At 33.3% G+C, this 23059-nt stretch overlaps 5 protein-coding genes across 14 annotated transcripts; 3 read left to right on the top strand and 2 right to left on the bottom strand.

Annotated features, from left to right (window-relative positions):
- Window positions 1-1760: 1760 nt before the first annotated feature.
- LOC108489761 (uncharacterized) lies at window positions 1761-9901 on the bottom strand. Of its 10 annotated transcripts, none has more exons than XM_053022128.1 (18): window positions 9401-9901; window positions 9010-9081; window positions 8750-8852; window positions 8314-8382; window positions 8102-8218; window positions 7934-8007; window positions 7222-7324; window positions 6818-6860; window positions 6446-6508; window positions 4935-5164; window positions 4204-4324; window positions 4010-4110; window positions 3690-3803; window positions 3439-3609; window positions 3205-3348; window positions 2970-3115; window positions 2623-2658; window positions 1761-2249 (listed from the first exon to the last, which is right to left on the bottom strand). In XM_053022128.1, coding segments are annotated over exons 2-18 (1701 nt in total). In that variant the 5' UTR covers window positions 9074-9081; window positions 9401-9901; the 3' UTR covers window positions 1761-2247. The 10 variants fall into 10 exon arrangements, 9 of the variants coding, with proteins under 9 accessions (XP_052878088.1, XP_052878087.1, XP_017649982.1 ...); XM_053022127.1 differs by having other exon boundaries at window positions 1761-2243; XM_017794493.2 differs by having other exon boundaries at window positions 1761-2658.
- A 1218-nt stretch (window positions 9902-11119) lies between these two features.
- On the top strand, window positions 11120-12123 carry LOC108488482 (photosystem I reaction center subunit IV B, chloroplastic-like). Its single transcript, XM_017792756.2, has 3 exons — window positions 11120-11541; window positions 11627-11692; window positions 11773-12123. The coding sequence occupies exons 1-3, from the start codon at window positions 11287-11289 to the stop codon at window positions 11875-11877; spliced, it is 426 nt and encodes a 141-aa protein (XP_017648245.1). The 5' UTR covers window positions 11120-11286; the 3' UTR covers window positions 11878-12123.
- Window positions 12124-13385: 1262 nt separating this feature from the next.
- Window positions 13386-14544, top strand: LOC108489765 (probable glutathione S-transferase). Its single transcript, XM_017794509.2, has one exon. It carries the CDS (start codon window positions 13750-13752, stop codon window positions 14419-14421), a length of 672 nt encoding a protein of 223 aa, XP_017649998.1. The 5' UTR covers window positions 13386-13749; the 3' UTR covers window positions 14422-14544.
- Window positions 14545-14628: 84 nt separating this feature from the next.
- LOC108489766 (monothiol glutaredoxin-S10-like) lies at window positions 14629-17748 on the top strand. Its single transcript, XM_017794511.2, has 5 exons — window positions 14629-15031; window positions 15147-15220; window positions 16118-16192; window positions 17081-17107; window positions 17445-17748. The coding sequence occupies exons 1-5, from the start codon at window positions 14757-14759 to the stop codon at window positions 17519-17521; spliced, it is 528 nt and encodes a 175-aa protein (XP_017650000.1). The 5' UTR covers window positions 14629-14756; the 3' UTR covers window positions 17522-17748.
- Window positions 17749-18461: 713 nt separating this feature from the next.
- On the bottom strand, window positions 18462-21295 carry LOC108486994 (trimethyltridecatetraene synthase-like). The gene is made up of 2 exons (XM_017791180.2): window positions 20280-21295; window positions 18462-19323 (listed from the first exon to the last, which is right to left on the bottom strand). The coding sequence occupies exons 1-2, from the start codon at window positions 21183-21185 to the stop codon at window positions 18694-18696; spliced, it is 1536 nt and encodes a 511-aa protein (XP_017646669.1). The 5' UTR covers window positions 21186-21295; the 3' UTR covers window positions 18462-18693.
- Between the last annotated feature and the right edge of the window lie 1764 nt (window positions 21296-23059).

Raw genomic sequence — 23059 nt, 5'->3', positions numbered from 1 at the left:
ATTGAAAAAATGAAGGCTTTAGCAAAAAATGAGATGTGAGAACTGGTTAATCCTCCTGAGAGGCAAAAAATGGTTGGCTGCAAATGGGTGTTTACAATCAAGTATAAGACTGATGGTTCAATTGAAAGACTCAACGCCAGATTAGTAGCGTAAGAATTCACTTAGACATATGGAGTGGATTATCAAGAAACATTTGCTCCAATTGCTAAATTGAACACGATTAGAGTCTTATCATGGGCAACAAATCTCGATTGGGAGTTACAGCAGTTTGATGTAAAGAATGCCTTCTTACATGGAGACCTGGAAGAAGAAGTGTATATGAAAGTTCCTTCAGGATTTGAGGATAAAGACACTCAAGGGAAGGTATGTAGACTGAAAAAGGGCTTATATGGATTAAAGCAATCTTCTAAAGCCTGGTTTGATAGATTTAGTAAGGCCATGGTGTCGTTTGGCTATCGACAAAGTAATGTTAATCATACCCTCGTTAGAAAACATCACAAGGGTAAGATTACTCTCCTTATAGTTTATGTTGATGACATAATTATGACATGAGATTACAAGGAAGAAATAGCCCAACCTAAGAAACAATTGGCTCAGAAATTCGAAATCAAAGGCTTGGGAAAGTTACAATATTTCCTTGAAATAGAAGTGGCTATATCGAAAGAAGGAATCTCTATTTCCCAAAGAAAGTATGTCTTAGATCTTCTGACAGAGACTGACATGTTAGGCTGCAAACCAGCAGAATCACCTATTGAGAGTAATCACAAGTTACGAGTAGGGATTGATGAAATGGTGGATAAAGGGAGATATCAAAGACTTGTCAGACGATTGATTTATCTCACTCATACTCGACCTGATATAGCCTATGCAGTTAGTTTCGTAAGCCAGTTTATGCATGATCCTCACGAAGCCCATATGCAGGCAGTATTGCGAATTTTGTGCATTTGAAGTCTGCACCAAACAAACGTATTCTCTTTTTCAAAAATAGTCATCTCAAGATAAAAATATTTATAGATGCAGATTGGGCCGGCTCTTTTGATTACATAAGGCCTACAACAGGTTATTGTACTATTGTGAGAGGAAACTTAATCACTTGGAGGAATAAAAAACAAAGTATTGTGGCTCGATTAAGTGCAAAGGCTGAATATAGGACCATGGCTCAAGGTGTTTGTGAGCTTTTATAGCTGCAAAAGGTATTAGAAGAGCTAAAATTATTGAACGAAAATAGATCAACCTTGTACTGTACAACAAAGCGACCATCAACATAGCTCAAAATCCAGTGCAACATGATAGAACCAAGCACATCGAAATAGACCGTCATTTGTCAAGGAAAAAGTAGTCAATGGTGCCTTAAGTCTATCTTATCTAGCATTCAAAAAACAATTGGCTAATGTTTTTACTAAAGGGCTCAACCGTAAGACTTATTATAATGTTCTTTGCAAGTTGGGCATGCGACATTTATGCACCAACTTGAAGGGGAGGGTTGAGAATCTTTGATTATTTGACAGCATTGAATATCATATCTTTAGATATTACCACAGAATTTTAGAGATACTAATTAGAGATTTTCTTTACTTAAATCAATTCAATGCTTCATGTATATATAGTTATATATACTTCTTAGAATTTTTCCTGAATACATTAGAATATTTATTTCTAATTTCATCAAACACCTCTACAAGAAATGACATTAAAATCTTCAACTCTCTAAAGCATATAACATATTTAATTTGTAATTTAACAACCGAACAAAATCAATATGGGAAAAAAAAAAAAAACGAAAAATTTGTTATACCAATTTCAACTTCCGCGAACATGAGTGATAGCTAATGTCAGTGTCAACCTATCTAGGGAACTACCCATATGTCCTTCGAAATCTTAACCAACAACATTACAACCTCCTACCACCAATCAAATCAAGTTGCCCATAGTTTTACTTAACAACCTACAGAATAAGGTATGGCACACTAGAGAACATGTAGATGACATATTGCCACCATCATAACCACCTCTTCACAGCTCTCAGCATCTCAATTCTCCTCAACAAAATTCATTTCAACCGAAAATAGAAGAATTGAGTTATCTACTTATTTGATACAAATGGCCACAGCATTGATAAATTGAAATCATACTAAAATGGAGAGAAATTCCTTTGTTTCCAATAACATAGCAACCATTCTTTATCCTCAATGTAACAACAATGTCAGTCATAAAAATCCCATCTGATCAACGAAATGTGCCATCTATTCCTTCAAAAAAAAAAAAAGCCGCAATGACATGCTAAGAATTATCTATATTATAACTAAAATGTTTGATTGTTTAATTGAGTTAATATAACGAGTTAATCCCATACCAACCTAATTGAAAAAATATATAATATCAATTTATATAAAAAGGTATAGATATTACTAAAGTTATATGTGTATATATATATATATTAAATAGAATAGAAAATCACTTTCCTAAGCAGTTGAACTAAGCACTAAAAAACTTAGGATAATGTCAGCTACGGGTCATCATCATAAGGTACGTTTAAGGCTACCGACGATGGAAGAATCAAAATAGGCTTTCCGTTATGTTGAAATTCAGCGAGCATGGTATCATGGGAGGGCTGATACTCACAGATATTCCCCCTCAAGTCCACTTGCTCCACATGACCTACACAACACCACACACAACTCTTTCATTCAGGTAATGTGAAAAAGGATTTTGGATACCATTAGGGAACATATATATTTAAATCTTTTCGGATTTCAAGCCCCAATAGATGCTAGTTTCTGCACTGCCTAAAATTTGAAATCTAACATGCATAGTTGCAACTCGGTGAATGTGATTGAAATTGAAGAAGAAATGATATTTCCAATTTTGCTGTCAATATCTGATAATGCTGACAGCAGAAGGGAAACTGATGAACCTAAAGCAAAGGAGCTAAACGGTGCATTGAAATTTAAAAAAAATTGTAAAACCACCTTTTGCAGTTTTCAGTGCAGAGCATATTAACGGCAAGGATTCTGCAGGCATGAGATTATATGCTGCATTGACTGCAACAAGTTTAGGAGCATGGAGAATGAGCTTTGACAAAAACTTTGCAGTTTCAATCCCACCACGATTTTTGCTACATAAAAAAGACATACACATGCTAACTGCTTTATCATTCAGGAAGTATTTGAAAACGGGAAAACAAACTGAAGCATAGATCCAAACCTTATGTTAAGTTTAACAAGCTTCAAGTTCTCCATTCTTATATCTCTTAGTTTCCGAAATCCTGATGGACCCAGTCCTATACCTTCGAGATTAAGTACTTGGATAGATGTACCCCAAAACTTTCCCAAAGCTTCTGCTACTTGGCTGGATTCCATCAGTTATAAGCTCAATCCTTTTCAAGTAAGAAAATAGATGATAAAGGGTAAGTTCTATGCCAGCACAGTCCAGACAAACCTGCCAAGGCCATTATCAGCAAGAGAGAGATAATTCAATGGTCTCGCTAAGGTTGATAGGACATCCAGAAGTAGAATCACTCCATCACTGGAAAGCTCACAACTCCCCAGATTCAAATCCGTCAAGGGAGAGCAACTTTTAGATGCTTCAGCAAAATAAGGGATTAAACTTCTGCAGAATTTAAATGCAGGCAGTCAGATATTACATCCAACGTTTATTAAAAAATACAGCAAGATATTTACTTTGCAGACCTGATGCCATCATCTTCAATTGGATTGTCACTAAGATCCAAAATCTCCAAGCTTGGCATTTGAACCAGGACATATCTTAGATTACCAGCATCATCTTTCTGTAGATTATTACCCCTGAAAAGAAATTTCTATTTTATGGTGCAAGAAATGAAATTTCAAACTTATAGAGGGTTCCTACATCCCTGCAAGGTATAAAATGACATTGTCTGCCAGTGACAACCTCAAAAGTCAAAACCCTTGCCGGTCAATTTAGTACCAGTAGTCTTGACTTAACGAACAATAACTTACAAGAAGAATAACATGTATGACTGATTACATACCCTAGCTTGAGGATGCGTAATGACTGCAAAGATTTGGTCACTCCAGAAGATGACAGAAAGGCATTTGATTTCCAGTTGAAAATAGAAAGCCATCCAGATATCTGTGAGATTAAGGATTAAATATTATAGCTGGCTAACAGTAGGTATTTTGATTTATGTTGAAAGAAAATTGTAAATGAAGTGCATCGCTCAACATTGTTTTCTGAAAGGTCAAAGCTTGTTAGACTGCACGAAGAATCCAGTAGAGTACTAAAAACACTTTTGGCAAAATTCCAATCCAGGTTGTTGTCACATAGCTTTAATGACCGCAAGGACCTAAGAACAAAACAAATGATACATGTGCATATGTGTGCAACAAGATTAATCATTGTAAAAAGAATGCTGCCACTTTACAGATGGTACTTCTAAATAAACTAAGAAAGTTTACATTAGATGGACTCATTACCCTAAATCAATGCAAAAACTTGCCATATTCCAACAAACACATGTTAAATGTCTTACGGCAGAAATCTGGACTCAAGTCCTTAACAAAAAAAAAAATCATATTAAAGGATTCTAACTTTACATTGCAGATCATAAAATTTGGCATTTTCATTACAGGAAAGATATGTCACATATTAGCCATATAAAAGTAATTTTTTTTCCTTCAATGACAGATTCCCCCATGTTACACCAGCATGCAGTGGTGCTCAAAGATTGTCAAATTCTATTTCTTGAACTATTAGTCTTAATTTAAGTACCGTGAGTGACAGTGCATGCAACCTTATTGGAATGGCACTTTCAGGAGTAACTCCTCTTAATATAGCCCTCCAATGTTAGTCATGCAAATTGATAAACGTGTCATTGTTAAACACCTCTTGCAATCAACTAAATAAATGCACCCAAATTTCACCAACAGTGAAGCTTAAAATGAAAGTAGATATACCTTCCTGATGATAGAAATGATGCAAGGCTATGAGCCAGGGAAACTGGATCAATCTCATCAAAGCTTGAAGAGCTAATGGAGAAGTGATGTATTTGGTGAGTTTCTGCACCACTTGAGCACAAGGAACCACAAATTGTGTCCATATAGGTGGAAGAGATCTTGCAGTGTACAAATTCAAGTGATGTTAACGTTCTAGAATTCTGATTGAGAAGTTTGCATAATCCAGCAACCTGCAAAAGCAGGAAGTAATAACAATTAAATAAGCCAAAGAAAGAAGATATTTGATACATAGGTATACTGATCTCTATGAAATTCTTAAATTCAGAATGAAGAATTTTGAATATTCAACTCATGCAATAACATGTTCACGATTATAAAAATGCATTAACTATTTTAAACTATTGGATAAAGAAAAAATTTTAAGAGGAAAAGATAAGTGGCCCAGAGAACTTCATGTCAATGAAGAATTACCCTGGTACAATTAAATCAGACTGCATGAGACATAGAACCACAAGTGTTGGCGGTTATTACATGTTCTTCAATGTCACTCTATTCCAGCAAAAATGGTATCAACTTCAATGGAATTCATACCAATTACCAATAAGTTTTGATGTTACGATTCACATCCAATTTCATCCTTAGACATATAAAGATTACAGTACAATCAACTCAATTCTTTTTTATCTTTTATTTTTCTGGAAAATTACATTTCTTCTTGGTTAACCTAAATCAAATGCCCTAAAAAAATAAAAATAAAAAATCAATCCCATGGAAATCAAATGTTAATATTCCAATCCCTTATTATGTGCACTCAAAAAAGAATAAACATCTTGAATTGATTGAAAGACCCAAAACAGATAGGCCCCTTTGCTTATTAGTATAAGATTCGGAAGCAAGCTGATTAGAAATTTAGAATAACTATCATATGCTTTTGCAAAGCTTGTGTTACAGCTCAATCATTACACAAATCAACAACTTGAATTGATTGAAAGGCCCAAAACAGATGGCCTTTGCTTATTAGTATAAGATTTGGGAGCATGCTGATTAGAATAACTATCATATGCCTTCGTAAAGCTTGTGTTACAGCTCAATCATTAAAACAAAAAGACACCGAATGGATTGCTGATGTAGACAGATGGCAGAGTTATCAAGAAAATAAAAGACTAAATTCCAAGATGATTTGCAATTATGTTGTTTATTATAATATTGGACTGACGTACACCACCGCCTAGCTATATAGATACTATTACCAGTTACCCTTATATATTTCAGAAGGATAAAAGGTAACTTCTTTCAATTTATGAGGAACAAGTTTATGAGAACTTCAGCGGCTTTAATACATTCACTCAAACAGCCTGACAAATCCTGCATCCAAGTTATTGTTAATTCATTTTACGTGGATAATGTTCCCATGTCCATCGTACAAGAAAAAGAAAAGGACTATTGTGTTGGTCAATAACTTAATTACCGACATTTTACTGACACTCATGAACAAAAAGAATTAGGCTTACATGTTCTGAGGATCTGATCCACTGTACCACCAAGCTTTGCAAGTTGGACTTCTTCAAAAGTTGCTGCAACAATTGGCCATCAGATAGCAAACATTACCATGCTAGGATGAGTATACTGAAAGAAAAATGGCTACTAGAGGAAGCGAAACAGAGAGAAAAACTTCTAATATATGAAACCATATGCATTCTAACTCTCTTTCTCTTTCAGACACAAACATCAATACATACAAACACTTATTACAGACAAATCTGGTTAATATCACCTAATGCAATTATTTATTGCAAAAGCATTGTCTAACACAAAGAGTTCCGATGTTACCAGCTTACTGAATGTTTATCAAACAGGGGGAGAGAGAGAATTTACAAACTTACACAAGATTCTAAAACACAGAGCACATTTTGAAGTCTCAACCGTCTGCAAATATAAAATTACACATATAAGAAGCCAAACATTTGCACAAGTCATAATATTGGAAATGGAAAAGCAATTGCACTAAAATGAGGATACATTTTCTTTTGGGTGGGGCAGGGGGCAGTGGATAAAACAGGTAATCTGACAAACTAGATAAAGATCAATAAAACAGTTTGTATGAATGATACATAGGAAAACAAAGAGGAAATAAAATGTAGTGTCAAACATATATATTAATTAAATCAGGACATGCTAAGGGAAAAAGATTGTCCAGCTCATATAAATAATTTAATTGCATTCCGTTGCCAATTAAGGAACATGAGCATGTACTCTACCCATGTATGGATGTGGCATTAGAGGTTACCTAGCATAACACCCAAATTGCTGGCAGTGGTAAGATAATTTCAAGTAATCTGAAGCCAAGTTACTCATATCATCCACATACCCAATGTATTGCAGTATATTCTCTGCATAAAAGTACAAAAGAAAAAAGAAAAGAAAAAGAGTTAAGGGGAACAACAAACTTTTACAATATTGGTAAGATAATTCGAAGGGTAAAGGAGGAACAAAAAAAAAATAGAAAAGGCAACTCAAATCATGTTAAAATCAAGAAAGCTTTTCACTTGCTCTAAGTATGGTAATAAAGACAAGTAACAAAGATAAATTTGAAGGAGAGAGGGGGAGCTCATGGATTAAGTTGCTTTTAGGAATATGTAATCAGTTAAGTTGGAATGCACAATCTAATTGCCAGCTTTCTAACAGATTTGCTTAGCAGTGTTATTAACCACCAGAACATCACCCCTCATGCCATGTGCAAGGGGCATATCCATGCAATCCACCATTATAAACAAAATTTTCTTGATATTTATATGATTTAATTGTTCATCACTCATCCTCCTTCACTGGGTGACTAGCAAGCTAAGCAAACAGGTTAAAATCTACCATCAAAAGGAACAAGGTTATATATATAACATGATGTATGCATAGCAAGAGGCAGATAAACATATAGAAATCCATATAAGTTCACCCAAAACTTTCAAAATCACATAATACATAGAAGCTAAGTATCAAAGTACCTAAAATCTGTATCTCACCAAGGCATCCAATAAATGATGGAAGCAATGCTATCTCTGCTGCTTCATCTAGGCAACTGTCTTTCCATTTAATAAAAAAGGATAGATCATAACAGAATTCAAGAAGAGGCCTAAATAATGAGAATTAGTATGTTAATTGGAACAACATACTTCTGCACATGAGTTTCCCAGTAAATCTGCTGCCAATCAACTGGTTTGACACACTCCACAAGATCAGGCCAACGAAACTTAAACAATGCCTTCCATGCTGTATCGAAATTTCCATATCTGTAAGAAACTAGCACTAAACAGTCACCTCACATTCTAGTCTTACTTTCTACGTAAAGCAAAAAGGGGATCTAGAGACATCGAATCTAACATACCTTCCACGTTTTCTCCCCATTTTTAAGTCATCACTAGAAGGACCATAGTCATCATAGTTCTTGAATGGCCTGCTCAATGAAAGTTAATATCTTTCAAGAATATTCAAGTAGCCCACATATAGCAGCAACTCAGCAAAAGTTAAACAAGCTATGTCAAGAGGGAAAAAGATTATTGCTACCTTAAGAAAAATCTTTCATAGCCATGCTCATTTGTTAGAAGATTTGTGCATTAGAAAATCTAGTAAAACATTTCTCTGCCTATTTGAAAATTTCCCCTTCCTAAGTAAACAATTGTCACATTTTGCTCACCCATGACCATTTCAAGCTTCAGTAGCAGCAATCGATATCCAGAATTATTCAGCTACAACAGTTATAAATTCAAAAAACAACTTGAAAACATACATATAACTTATAAGGTGCAGAAAAATTAACTAACATTTCACTTTGCAGCTTCTGCAAGGCCAAAGGAGGTAGACATTCTACTAATGAATTGAACAATTCCAGAGGAAGTTCATAGACATGCGGCAAAAGATCATCCCCTGCAACCAACCCAACCAATGATTAAATTTGACCACTATGAACTGAAACTATCAGTTAAAAGGGGGAAATGCATCTCTCAGCAACTTGGCATTTTTAGTACAATGCAAACAGTATGCATTACAAGCATTAAAAAGGAAAGACATAAGGGAAATGTACCGTGAATGAGTTCTCTTTTAAGTGCGTCAATGCTCAGAGACACCAGAGAGGGAACATTCACCATTCTCCACTCTTATACATGAAAAAACAAACAAACAAAACCACACAAGGAAAATAAAATAAAACAAAACAAATGCCCCAAGTACGAAAGTTGAGTTGCTTTAACATCAAAAACTGAAGGATTAGATTAATTGGTTTAGACCATAGTTGAACTAAATTCAGTGTTCTATAAGGTGACTTTTGGTTTAAGTAATATTTTCGAATTCAATAGGCTGACCTTACCGCCAGTTCATCATTGACGATATTTTAAGGAAAGAAAAGAACTACTGTTGAAGCTTCAAGGACCCAACGAATGAAGTGAAAGAAAAAAGCGATATGGCTTAGCAGTTACCAGAAAGTTTGGGATCGATCGGAGAATAGTTGACGTATGAAGAGTTGGCTCTTCTGGTTCTGGTTCAGACGAAATCGAGTGAAAGAGAAATGCTTTGCTACTTTTTCATAACATCCAGAAATTGAGCTCTGTACGAATCAACTAACCCTGATTTGTCGATAAAATGAATCGATAGGGCTTTCTTCTTGTCTGTTTTTAAGTTGATGATCATTGGGCTAAAACCCTAAACATTTCTAAGCTCTAACCTCCCAAATTCCCCAAATTCTTAATGAAAGAACCTCTTATACCCTAACTAACTGATATAGTTGAAATATAGTAAGAGTGAAGTTGTATCGCTTATGTTCCAAGATTCAAACTTGCTTCAATCACTAGTTGGTGAATAACATTATCAACGTCAAGACTTAAATTTGGGCACTTTGAGTTGTACTATAGCTTTCCATCTTAATATGCAGGGATGATCGCAAGATTTACCCTTATATTTTAATTAATTTGTTATTGTGGTGTTTCTACTCTACATTTGTTTCCTTAAAACATTTTATTACTTTAATTTAATTACGTTAAATTCTAATGAAAATATGTCATGTGACGTAACGAGCAAGAAAAAAAAAACTACATCGTTAAAGAAGAGGGATTTTCATAAAATTTTTCCTTTTTAAGATGGAAATTATTAAATAAAACTTTTTCAATCCTTTTTTATTTTAAATTAGAAAACTTAATTTTCATCTTGAATGAGATTTCATGTTCTTCTTTAATAACAATGGAAATGGCTCAATTTTATTTTATTTTTTTTGTCTACTTCCAACATTGTTTCATTAAAAAATGGAAACAAGAACAAATCTTCAATACCAGAAATCTACTTAGTTTCTTTCATTTTCTACCTCAGTTTCCTTTCTTTTTCATTGTTTGGTTCTCTGTTTCTGCTACTCAACTCAAGACAAGAAAAAAGTGATATTCTTTTTGGTTATTTTTTAGGGGAAAAAAAAAAAAAACCTCCACGCTCCCTTTATGTCTCCACATGTTGCATATCTTTTGAGTATAAGATTTAGAGGTAACAAAATCATTAGAAATCCATAAACAATTACTTAAACACACACACAAACAAAAAAAAAAAAATGTTCACCAAAGTTATGAAGTTTTATGAGATTTTACCCTCTACTACAATAGCTTGGAAAGGAAAGAGACAAGTTTTGTTTCCGTGAAAATTCACAAGGAAAAAGAAAGTTTTAATTTAATTCATACGTTTTACATTGTAGGTACATAATAATACTAATAAATAGATTATCATTTTAATAATATAATTAGATATTTTATCAGTTCAAAAATTTTCTAAAATCGTATTTATATATATTATATTATATTATATATCACCATAATTTAATATTTGAATATTGTATTCTTATACATATATATATCTTGATTAAAATATTTTATATTTTTATATAAATTCTCATGTGATAATAAATTTTAAGATGTTGATACTATATTATTATAAGAAATTATTTCATACATTAGTAATGGAATTTATTTAATTCTAAAAATAGTGTGCTATTAAAGTATTAAAATATATATATAAATTCTTTAAAACTCCTTGTAAATTTTTAAAAAATACACTAATATTTTCATTATATTAGCAGTATTATTGTTTTGTGTAATGATACTTGTTGTATCACATTATCCAAAGAAATAGGATATGGTGCATAGGTGGCAGAACCCTAGTGGAGGAAAAGATTGAGTCAATTTTCTGAAGATGAGATAATTGTTTGAGCAAACATTGAAAATCCAATCCAATCCAATCCGATTCAATCATCCCTTTCTTTTCTTTCCCACTTGAACTAATCATCTACTAAACTTTAACCCTTTTTCCATTTGCAACAGAGAGTGAATACATGGCTACCTCCAGCATGGCATCAGCTGCTTCAGGGTTCTTGCTCACACCCAATGTCGCAGCGAATTCAAGCTCCACTTCTAAGACCACCACCGTGTTTTTCCCTTCAAAGAACAACAACAATTCCAGGCTTGTGGTGACGAGGGCAGCTGACGAGGCTGCTGCACCAGCACCAGCTACCACCACTGCACCATCAGAAGGCGGTGAAGCCCCTAAACCTAAGCCACCACCAATTGGACCAAAAAGAGGAACCAAGGTTAGCTTACTTATTGCCATACAAAACCGTCTGATATATAGCTGAGAAATGCATTTTTGTTCACATCATGTATGTATATGTATAGGTTAAGATTCTTAGAAGAGAGTCCTACTGGTACAACAGCTTTGGGTCAGTTGTTACAGTCGACCAGGTCAGTCTCTCTTATTTTTTCTAGAATTCGGGAGCATGTTGGATTCATTTCTGATTGTTTCTTTGAATATGATGTTGAAGGACCCTAAGACTCGCTATCCAGTGGTGGTTCGATTCAACAAAGTTAATTACGCCAATGTATCAACCAACAACTATGCCTTGGATGAGATTGCAGAAGTTAACTGAGTCATTTAATTCTTAGCATTTTTTCGTGCATTATATTGTTCTTTCTTCCTTTTCATCTCTAGATTTAAGCTTAGTATTTGTACCCCCCCAAAAAAAAAGAAAAAAAAAATTACAACGGTGTATCATATTGTCCTGCGTTAATTTCTTTTGTCTTGTTGTTCCTACCTTCCACCGCCTGCTTTGAAAAAATGGAAACGTTGTTTAACTGTGGAATATGTTGAGGGAAGTCCATGGCCATTTCAAATATCTTTAATTGGGTTTTAAAATGATTTCAGTGACTCTTAATATGGTTTAAAATTGTTCTTAGATCTGTTGAAAGTGATTCAACTATTCCTCCCAACAAAAATTTCTTCTAATATTAAGTTCCCATAACATATTATTTTATTTTTATATATTATATAATTTATATAATATAAAAATATTTCTATAATAATATAAAATACTAATGATCTTAAAAAGATATATTGAATTGTCTATATTTAAGATTTACAATTAAAATAGTCGATTAACTCTTAACTTAATTAATATGGATATTGTTGTTAATATATGAGAACGTGAGTTTGAGTGTCTTGAAATGCTTCATCTTCCTATTAAAGTTTTTATTCATTTCTACTATTAAAAACTAGTTTTTATCCATTGGCATGACATAAATGTGGCGTGTCACTGTTTGATTATTTTGTCAAGCACGACATTTTTTAATTGTACAACTAGATGTAATTTTTAATAGAAATAATTAATTTGCTCTTTGAACTAACGTGCAATGACTAATTTACTTATTTTTTGAGTAAAGAGAGTAAAATATAATCTGCATCCTTATACAGAAACCTCTATGTACTTTTACCTATTAAATTTAAAATAAAATATTTTTATAATCTTTTTAAAAATATATGACCAGGTTTAAAAATAGGCATAAATTAATTATTTACATAGATTTAGATAAAATTTAAATTTTATATTTCAATTCAAGTTGTGTTATATCAAATATTTTAATACTATATATAAACTATTCAAAATTAATTTGATTTGTCCATGAATGCCTTGCATTCCAAAAAATAGTAAATATCTAGGTAAAAATAGTACTCTCCTACATTTAAAAAATAAGTAAACTGATTTTTGTACGACATATTAAAGAGTAAACTAATTTTTATTAAATTTTTTATTCATTTTTATTATTAAAACTCGAGTGACTATGAAATTACCAATTAATTATACATAGTGTATCTCATGAAATATTTTTAATATTAAAATGGATAAAATTTTAGTAAGAAAATTATTTATTCTTTGCTTTAATGTGTAGAAACTATTTATTTATTTATTTTAAGTAGAATACTAAGTAGTTTTACGAAAATATGTAAGATAAAAGAGAGCTTTTTTTTTTTCTCTTTGATTCTCTTACAAAGAAACAGGCAGCGGAATAGTTTATAACGTGTAAGATATGAGGGAAATTAATTTTGGGCTTAAAAGAAAATATTCATTTTAGTGAACATAGAGAAAGATGTGAGATCTGGGATGCTTCTCATTGGCTTCATATTGCTTTGATCTATCACAAATTTCCAAAGCTAAAACTTGGGAGTCTTTGGACCTGCAGTGGAGAAAATTAAAGAAATCATTAGCCAAGAGCAAATCATTGACCATTTCTCAACATTCACAAGAGGCAAAAATCAATATTGTGTTAAGCAACTAACCAGATATGAACAGTTGGTCTAAATGACGACAATAAAAAAAACACACACACACAAAATTCTGAAACGACAATAAAAAAAACACACACACACAAAATTCTGACTTTGGTATCCAGACTAGAACGTGTAGTGCAAGAAACTTTCTGCCATATAAAACATAATTGCAGAAGCTTCAAGTTTTGTCAAAAAAATGGAAGAACTGAAGTTGCTAGGAAACTGGGCTAGTCCTTTTAGTTACAGAGTTTTATGGGCTCTTAAACACAAAGGGGTGAAGTATGAGTACGTAGAAGAGGATCTTTTCAACAAGAGCGAGTTGCTTCTTAGGTGTAACCCAATCCACAAGCAAATCCCGGTGCTGGTTCATGCTGGAAAACCAGTACCAGAATCCATTGTTATCCTTGAATACATAGAAGACACATGGCCTCAAAACCCTTTGCTCCCTCTAGATCCTCATGAAAGGAGCGTGGCTCGCTTCTGGATCAAGTTTGGAGAAGATAAGGCACCTATATTTTACAAATTCTTTCATACTGTGGGAGAAGAGCAAGTGAAGGGCACAAAAGAAGCTGAGGAACTGCTGAAAACTATAGAAGAGAATGGGCTTGGAGATAAAGAGTTTTTTGGGGGTGAAGAGCTTGGATTAACCGATATAGCCTATGGATGGATAGCGTGTTGGTTGGATGTGTTGGCCGAAGCAGCTGGGGTTGAACTGCTGGGACCTCAAAGCTTCCCTCGATTGCAGGCATGGGCTGAAAGGTTTAAGCAACTGCCGTTGATCAAGGACAACCTTCCCGACCGTCACAAAATGTTGACTTTTTTCAAGTCCCGGAGGGAGAAAATCATTGCACCAGCAGCAACCTCTTAGAAGCTAGGACTGGTTTTTTTCGGTGTATTTTGATTTAAGTCCTTTCACTATGCTGATATGTTATTCCCAAATTTGCAGTAAGATTTTGAGGAGAAAAATGAAAAACTATTATATTTGAACCAATCGAAGAATTCAAACCCCACAGTTTTGGGTCAGTCAGGTTTTCAATTTGCAAGCAAACAACCAAAACCCAGCCCACTTGTATAAACATATCCGATAAAGAGCAGCCTGAAACAATAATAATAAAACTAATAAAAGAAAATTTCGAGTATCGCTTCTGAAAGAGGAGATTGGAGACAAAAAGAGGAGAAAAATTTTGAAGGAAAACTCAAACAATGGCAGTTGCATCCCATATGGCGAAACTGAGCTTTTTTCCTCTAAACCGACCTGGGTTTTTCTCTCAGCTTCCATGCAACAAATTCCTTCATATTCAAAGAAACAAAGCCTCCACATCAACCTACTGGAGCTTGGTCAACAATGGGTCAAGGAACCTAACAAAACCCATGTCGATTCGAGGCATGGCTTCCTCTTTTGGTTCCCTGCAGGATGATAGTGTTACGAAGACCGTGGCTGATAACCCAGTTGTTGTTTACTCCAAGAGTTGGTGCCCGTGGGTCCAAATCTCCTCTTTCTCCAACTTTTCATTAAAAAAAAATATTAGTGTTTTTCGTGATTTTTTATAGAGATTTATATGTTTTTTTTCCTTTTTTTCCCATTATATTTAGGTTTTCGTCTGAGGTGAAATCTTTGTTCAAGAAACTTGGTGTGGAGCCTTTGGTTATTGAATTGGATGAATTGGGTTAGTTTTGCGTTTATATACTATACAAGTTCTTTTTACTCATTATTACCAATTGTTTTAGTGATACTATTTTCCATTTTCATTGTTATGGTTCACATTTGCATACAGTTTGGATGAAATAATTCATTTCAATAATGGTGATTCATTGAAAATGGCTGATATTGTTACTCTCTTTTGGGGCCTTGTGATTGTGTGGTCTTGCTTCTGCCTAATGAACTATTACTGTTAGCTGAGACAACTACATCTCTGCTTTTTGGCCTTGTTCAAGTTGTTTGATGCATCGCCTTGATCGTGATATTGAATTCAATAACGATCTAATCTTGCAAATTTAGAAAATATAAATTATGCAGTGTTGGTATGGGAACAGATTGCGGAAATGGAGATTCGAGAGAGGCTAAGTTCACTTTTGGATGATGTTAAATTGAAATTAAGGGCAACTTCTGAATCTTCAGTAGCTTCCATAGAAACCCTTTGAAATACCAAAAGCCTAGGATTCATTACTTCTTTTTTTTTTTTTTTTTGGCTTTTTATGATAACCTTGAAAACTTTAATCAATTAATCATTGTAGTACTTGTTCTAATGCTTTCAAATCATAACAGTTCAATCTGGTCCATGCTAGCATGAAGTACCACATAGGTCACTAATCACTATTTGCTACCTTCTCATTGAAAAATGGTATGGTTAAGCTGGAAACAAGTTCATAAAACATTTCTTTTTTGAAAAACATAAGAGATTCTGGAATTTTTTTTATGTTACCTTTCTCTTAGTTCAACAGAACCCGAGTATGAGATTTTATATACAGAGGCCGAGTATGAAATGTCAGATCTTGAATTGGGGCTTCCAATCTTTCCATCTTAATAGTATCTTGCATATATTAAAGAGTTTTATCTTTTTCAGGTCCCCAAGGACCTCAACTGCAGAATGTACTGGAGGGGCTTACCGGGCAGCGTACTGTCCCTAATGTTTTTATTGGTAAGTATTGTTTTTCCAGTATTAGCAATTACCTAACAGATTTAGAAATACACTGCTGCAAAAGAGTCTGAATGGCTTATTGCTTTTATATGCGTAAAATCCTTCACCAGTCCATTTATTATCTTCAGTAGAATGAATGGCTTATAACTCTGTGATGTCAGATTGGTATTTACAAACAGAACATAAATTGATCATAGTCTAATTAGAAAATCAATATGAATAGTAGGTTCTGAATTGCATGGGATGTGCAATCTTTGCTACTCCCTTGTACAAATACTAGAATCTTGTATAGAGTGTGCAGATTAATGTCCATCTTCTTTTCTTTTCCTCTCTTTATTTCTTCTTTTACCCCAAAACCAAAAAGCAAAGAGCATACTTTTAACCTATAACTTTCCTTGTGAGGAGATGGCTGCCTTTAATTTTATATTGATTTGGCAATTTCATGCGGAGAAGCAGAATATCAGATTATTGCTGCTTAGTTAGTTCTAATGGCAATTCCAACTTTTCCATGAATATGGCTGAGTTTAAAATTTAGGTTTGTGGCTTACATGTTAATGGCGTATTTCCATTTTCAAAGTTATAGACATGGATATAGTGAAACATTCTTGAAAGAGATTTGTGCTCTATACTTAGTTTTTTCTTCGTAGGCTTTAGTTCTAGTTAAAAGAATTCACATATGAAAACAACAGCTCTTTTATGGTTGCGATTCTTGAATAAATATGATACTTACAAGTTCGAACTATAAGTTATGGAACTTGTTCAGTTCTAATTTGACAAACTGTGCTGTTTCTTTTATGTTAAAATTTGTCTTTTACTTTTTCTCTTTTATCTCTAACATTTTCTTGTTATATAATGATAACCACTCTAATTTCTATCTGCCTCACACAGGGGGCAAACACATTGGTGGTTGTACAGGTATTAATGCATTTTCATCTCTTGAATGATCCATTCCTTAAGATGAGACATACCCGCACCTTTTACTAACCTAGAAATGGATTATGCCTAACTGCTAAAATAAATCTGCATAATTCAGTTTCTCAAGTAACACATTAAACTTTTGAGACAATTCCAGAACATTGCTACACAACCCTGTAAAATTCTTTGGATTTTGTAATGTTTTTCCTCCCACTAGGGAAAAAAAAGATACTTATATTTGTAATACATCATTCCTTCAGTTTTCACTGTTAGTACTTCCCTATCACTTCTAGAAGTCAAGTGAGTATTGTTATTCTATATTCATATTATGATGCAGATACCGTTGAACTATACCATAACGGAGAATTGGAATCTTTGCTATCAGACGCTAATGCTAAAAGAAAGGAAAATTAGCTCATTTGACTTGTCTCCAATCAAGTATGACAAGTTTCCTTCCTCTAGAAACAAAAATGTTTCATTCCATTACATTTATTTACGTTAAAATCCCCGGTGTTATTTCTCTATATCTCTTCTTTCAAGTTGTATATCGAAAACGTGAAACTATTGCATGCATCTCATCCGAAACGTTGTTTATCTTGAAACCCTTAGGATATATTCATGAGTTTCTTGGGGGAAAACAATGAACCAAAATATATTATTACATCTTATAAGTGCTTGAGGTATTATGTTATTGGTAATAGTTACTTGTAGAAAGCATTGTGCTCAAATACGAGTTAATTTATTTCTTCCTCCTTTCTCTCCTTCCGTTTACCTAATGAACATTTGATAAGAAAATGCATTGAAGAGATCTTCAGATGAAGGATATTGAGGTGACGATGTCCCTCACATGCAAATGGTACATATTGTTCCATGAACTTTAGGTTTTATTTGCTAAACCCTAAATCTATTAACTAAATTGATGTGGGTTTTCTTTTTTTCTTCTGTAAGTATTATGTGAAAATGGCATGTTGATATGATAATATACATGTGATAATATATTTTTCATAAAAGATTTAGAAAATCTTAAAATTTAACTTATCGTTTCAAAGTTCAAAAAGGACATGAACTAAAAATATCAAATTAAAGTTTAGTGATTGAATCTGAAACTTGCTTATACCATATGGGCTAACAGTTGAATTTGACAGCTTTTTTATCCCAATAATACCAAGAAATAAAAAAAAAAATACCAATCTTGTACACGGTTTTTAACGACTAACAAAATAGAACAAGTTTTGATTAGGGAAACCAGTGAAATAAAAAAAAAAATCAAATTAAAGTTTAGGGATTGTTAAAAACTGTGTACCGGTTTGGTATTTTTCTTATTTCTAATATTATTGGGATAAAGAAGCCAGAATTGGACACTATAAATAAGTCTTTATTAGTGCATAATTCAGTTACATGCCAACAACTCATTGAAATTGGAAAAGAGAAAAAAGATTGCATTAATAGCTGTCTGCCACTAAAAGGCAAAACACTCACCATCACTAGTATTTTTCTTTTTTTTTTTCTCTGCTTGTTTGTTTCTCTTCTCATACTGAATTATTTTTAAGGGCCTTAAAATAATATATATATATATATATATAATATCAGTGGGAGTACATATGAAGTGGGAGCTTAGGCACTGCCACAGCTTGGAGTGGACATTTTTTTGGGGTGGAGAGGCCAAAGATCTCCTCCATATCGAGATCATCTTTTGTCATGTTACCAGGCAACTTCCAAGTAAATCCATGTAAAAGATTAGCCAAACTTGCTTGAATGACCTTAATCCCGAGAGGATATCCAGGGCACATCCTCCTTCCAGCCCCAAATGGCAACAGTTGAAAATCATGACCTTTCACATCAATGGTCTTGTCAATGAATCTCTCAGGGAAAAATTCATTGGGGTTATCCCAAACCGTGGGGTCTCTCCCAATTGTCCACACATTTACAAGAGCTCTAGTGCCCTTGAGAATGTCGTAACCATCTACTTGACAATCTTCACGGGTCATGCGAGGCACTAGCATGGGTGCCACAGGGTGCAAACGCATAGTCTCTTTGGCAATTGAGTCGATGTAAGGTAGGTTCACAATGTCCCTTTCTTCTACCCATCTTTCCCTGCCAATTACCCTGTCTAGTTCTTCTGTAGCCTTGGCAAATATTTCTGGCTTCTTCAACATCTCTGAAATTGCCCATTCCACAGTCACTGCTGAACTCTCGGTCCCTCCAGCTATCAAGTCCTGAAACATCAACTAGTATTAGCTCACGTTCTACACAAATGTTTTTTTTTTTGGCATTTAGTGTAAATTTTATGTTAGGAAACAAAACAAAACGGTACAATAAAAATGACATCATTCTTTTGCTGTTGTCATGAGTAAAATAAAACATTAATACAAATCTTAAATGATAAATAAAATAATTTATTAATGAAAATCATGAATAACCGAAATGATTTTTCCTCAACAAAAGGACATAATTTATGTGAATATGCATTTCGTTATCATTGAATCCTCTTTTGTGCAATACATATTTACATGATGAGTAATAGTGAGAATATTGTTAAATTAATATTTGATACATGATGAGGAATACATAATTACATAGAAATATATATATATTTACGTAGGTCAATAAATTAAATAATACCATTTTATTAAAAATTCTAAAATTTATTGAAAGAACACAGTATGTATCCCATATAAATCCTTAATAATTTCATAAATTTTTTAAATAGGCACCATTAACCTTTTAAAAAGTCTATTCACTTTTTAATATAAATATTGAATAAAATGTTAATTTTTAAAGACGTTGATGTGATAACTTACATAATAGTTTATATGCTTTTTATGTTAGCATGGTATCTTATTAAAAATAATGTTAAAATTATACAAATATTCAAAAATAAAAAATTCAAAATTCAACAAAAAATATAAAATGTTCAAAATAATAATAATATGTGGGCTAATATGTTTAAAATTTTAATATTTTAATTAGTATTATTGTTAAAAAACAACAATTTAACTACTTTTGAAAGGTTAATAAATAAATTTGACTCTTAAAAATTAAGAGTCAAATTTAATTAAAAAGAATAAAAGCTAAATTGATAAAAAAAATATAAACGTTAAGGGTTAAATTTGACGTTACACCTAAAAATTATCATTGAAAAAGAGAGAGAATCTAGTAAATGAATTATGACCTGACTAAATGCCTTGACTCCATGCCTTTCAAGCTTGACATCAAGATTGGGATCATCAGCAAGTTGCAAAAGCACATCCACCATATCCTTGGCAATATAATCTTTAACATCTCTTCGCCTAGCGTTATGTTCATCCAAAACATGCTCCAAGAATTTGTCGAACTTCTTGCTCAAGGCCTTCATTCTCTTAATATTGCCTTGCAAGTCCAAGAACCTTAGCCAGGGAATCGAGTCCCCGATATCCAATACTCCGTTAAGTAGGAATAACTCATCAAGCATCTCCTTGAACTCCTTCGGGGTCACAATCTCATTTTCACCGGTCCCCTCTGTATACTTTTTCCCGAACACCATCCTACTTATTACATTAAGACTCAAATCTGAAAGATGATCTTTCAAAACAATTGGGACACCGGAAGATTCGTAAAACCCTTTTAGCAACAATTTCATTTCTTCTCTTCGGATATACTCGTATGACTCAAGGCGTTTTGCACTAAAAAGTTCTGTCATGCACATTTTTCGTGCTTGACGCCAGTATGGTCCGTACGGTGACCAAGTAATATCAGAGTAATTGTAAGTAGTGTATTCTCCTGCCGCGATCTTGGGTCGACCAGCAAAGATAACATCATGGGTTTTAAGGAAGGCTTTGGCCATTTCAACCGAAGAGGCCACGACAACAGGGAACGATCCGAATTTGAGTTGCATGAGTGGACCATACTTTTGGGAGAGGGAATGGATTGATCTGTGGGGAAGTGAACCAATGAGGTCAAGGTTCCCAATTACGGGCCATGGTTTTGGGCCAGGTGGCAAGTTGAGTTTTCGACGGGGGCGGAAACGGAGGGAGAGGAGGATGAGGGCTAGAGTGGCAAGCCATGCGATTAAGTAAGAAACCCAAGATGGGGATTCCATTGGATATAAGAGGTTGTGGTGGAAGTGATGAAGTGAATATTAGAGTTGATTGTGCAGGAGGGGAAATGACTAGGCTATTTATAGACAATCATAATGAGAAAAGTCTCGAGGGCCACGTGTTCCTTCTCGGAAACTAACGGTCTTCATTTATTTGGATTGTACAGGGTCAAGTTGGTAATTGAGTTTTTTATTTAATGATATATACACAATTCATAATGCTTGTATCACGCGGTAAAGGGTGGTGGGTACATGTTGTCTAAAATGAAATTTCTAAGAATTTGACTTCAACAAACTTGTGAGAAAACACTCGCTTCCTGGAATTTTAATTAGTTGTTAACATTTATATATATATATATATATATATATATATTTGTCAATTTCGTCTAATAGTTTTTCAACAAAACTAGTAATTGTAAGGTTGTGTCATTATATTGATATCACATTATTTATTTTATACACTATTTTAACAATTAAATTAAAAATATAAAAATTAATATAAAATACACATGAATTTTTTTAAAATATTGATAATTAAATTATTTTTAAAATTAAGAGAAAATTAAATTAATAAAAAATATAAACGTTAATAGTATTTAATTAAAGGTAGGGTGTTGTTTTCCACGGTGAAAGGAAGACTTCAACAACTAAAGGAGTTTGGACTTGACCTGGGTCATTGCAGCCGATGGCTCCACATGTTTTAGTGCTCCATTGAGATTCCGTATATTATAAGTTTAACATAAAAATTTTTGATATTTATAAAAATGACCTAGCTTTAAAAACAATTACTAAAATAACTTGAAATAACTAGTAGATTAGGGTTTTGGAAACTCAATAGCCGGCACCAAGTTTTTTTTTGTAAATTATATCATACTAGTATACAAAAATACTAGTGTAATGGCCAGCACTAGAGATGTTAAAAAAAAATTTTTTGGGTGCTGGCTAATAGATGGCCGGCACCAGAGATGTAAAAAAAAATTACATGGCCAACACCAGAGATGTAAAAAAAATATTTTTTTTTTGTGCTGGCCATGTAACCCGGTCATTACATGGCCGACACCCAAAAATTTTTATTTACATCTTTGGTGTCGGCCATCAGTGTACCAATGTAAAAAAAATTGCATCGAGACACAAAAAGGTACCTGGTGCCGGCCATATACTAGCCAGCACCCAAAATTTTATTTTATTTTTTACATTTCTGGTGTCGGCCATTACATGGCCAGCACCCCAATTTTTTTTAAAATATTGGTATTTTTGTATACTAGTACAATACGATTTTTTAAAAAAATACCCTAGTGCTGGCCATTGGGTTCCCAGAACCCCATCTTACTGTTTATTTCAAGTTATTTTGGTGATTGTTTTTAAACCTGAGTCATTTTTGTAAATATAATTTTTTTTAGATTAAATTGATAAATTAGCCTTGAGATTACATAATTGACCTTCTCCAAAATCATACACAAAATGAAAAATCTCTCTCCGCATTGTAACAGTAATTTCTTTTCCAATTTTTTCATTCGCATACAGTAGAATTTTTTTAAACCATTACCTCTTCATAAATTATAAATTTATCTTTTATATTTTTTATTTGATTAATTTTAGTTATTTTTTGAAGTTAAAATTTTAAATTATTTTAGTTTGTCTCATCAGCAATTCGCATTGATATGGAGCGCCATATCAGTATTATGAATGGTCATGTTAACGTTGTAATGGTAAAAAACGAAAAACGTTAGTCAAAGAGCTTAGTTAAGTGTATTTTTCAGTAGGATTTAATTGAGTTTTTCACCAAAGTTCAAGGACTTATATACCCCTTTAACCAAATGACCTTTAATACATTCTTTTTTTGAAGTACCTTTGTACATTTGATAAATTTTCACTTC

The sequence above is a fragment of the Gossypium arboreum genome, chromosome 11 (assembly GCF_025698485.1).
Source record: "Gossypium arboreum isolate Shixiya-1 chromosome 11, ASM2569848v2, whole genome shotgun sequence".
Classification (NCBI taxonomy): Eukaryota; Viridiplantae; Streptophyta; class Magnoliopsida; order Malvales; family Malvaceae; genus Gossypium; species Gossypium arboreum.
This window is presented reverse-complemented; position numbering and strand designations above follow the sequence as displayed.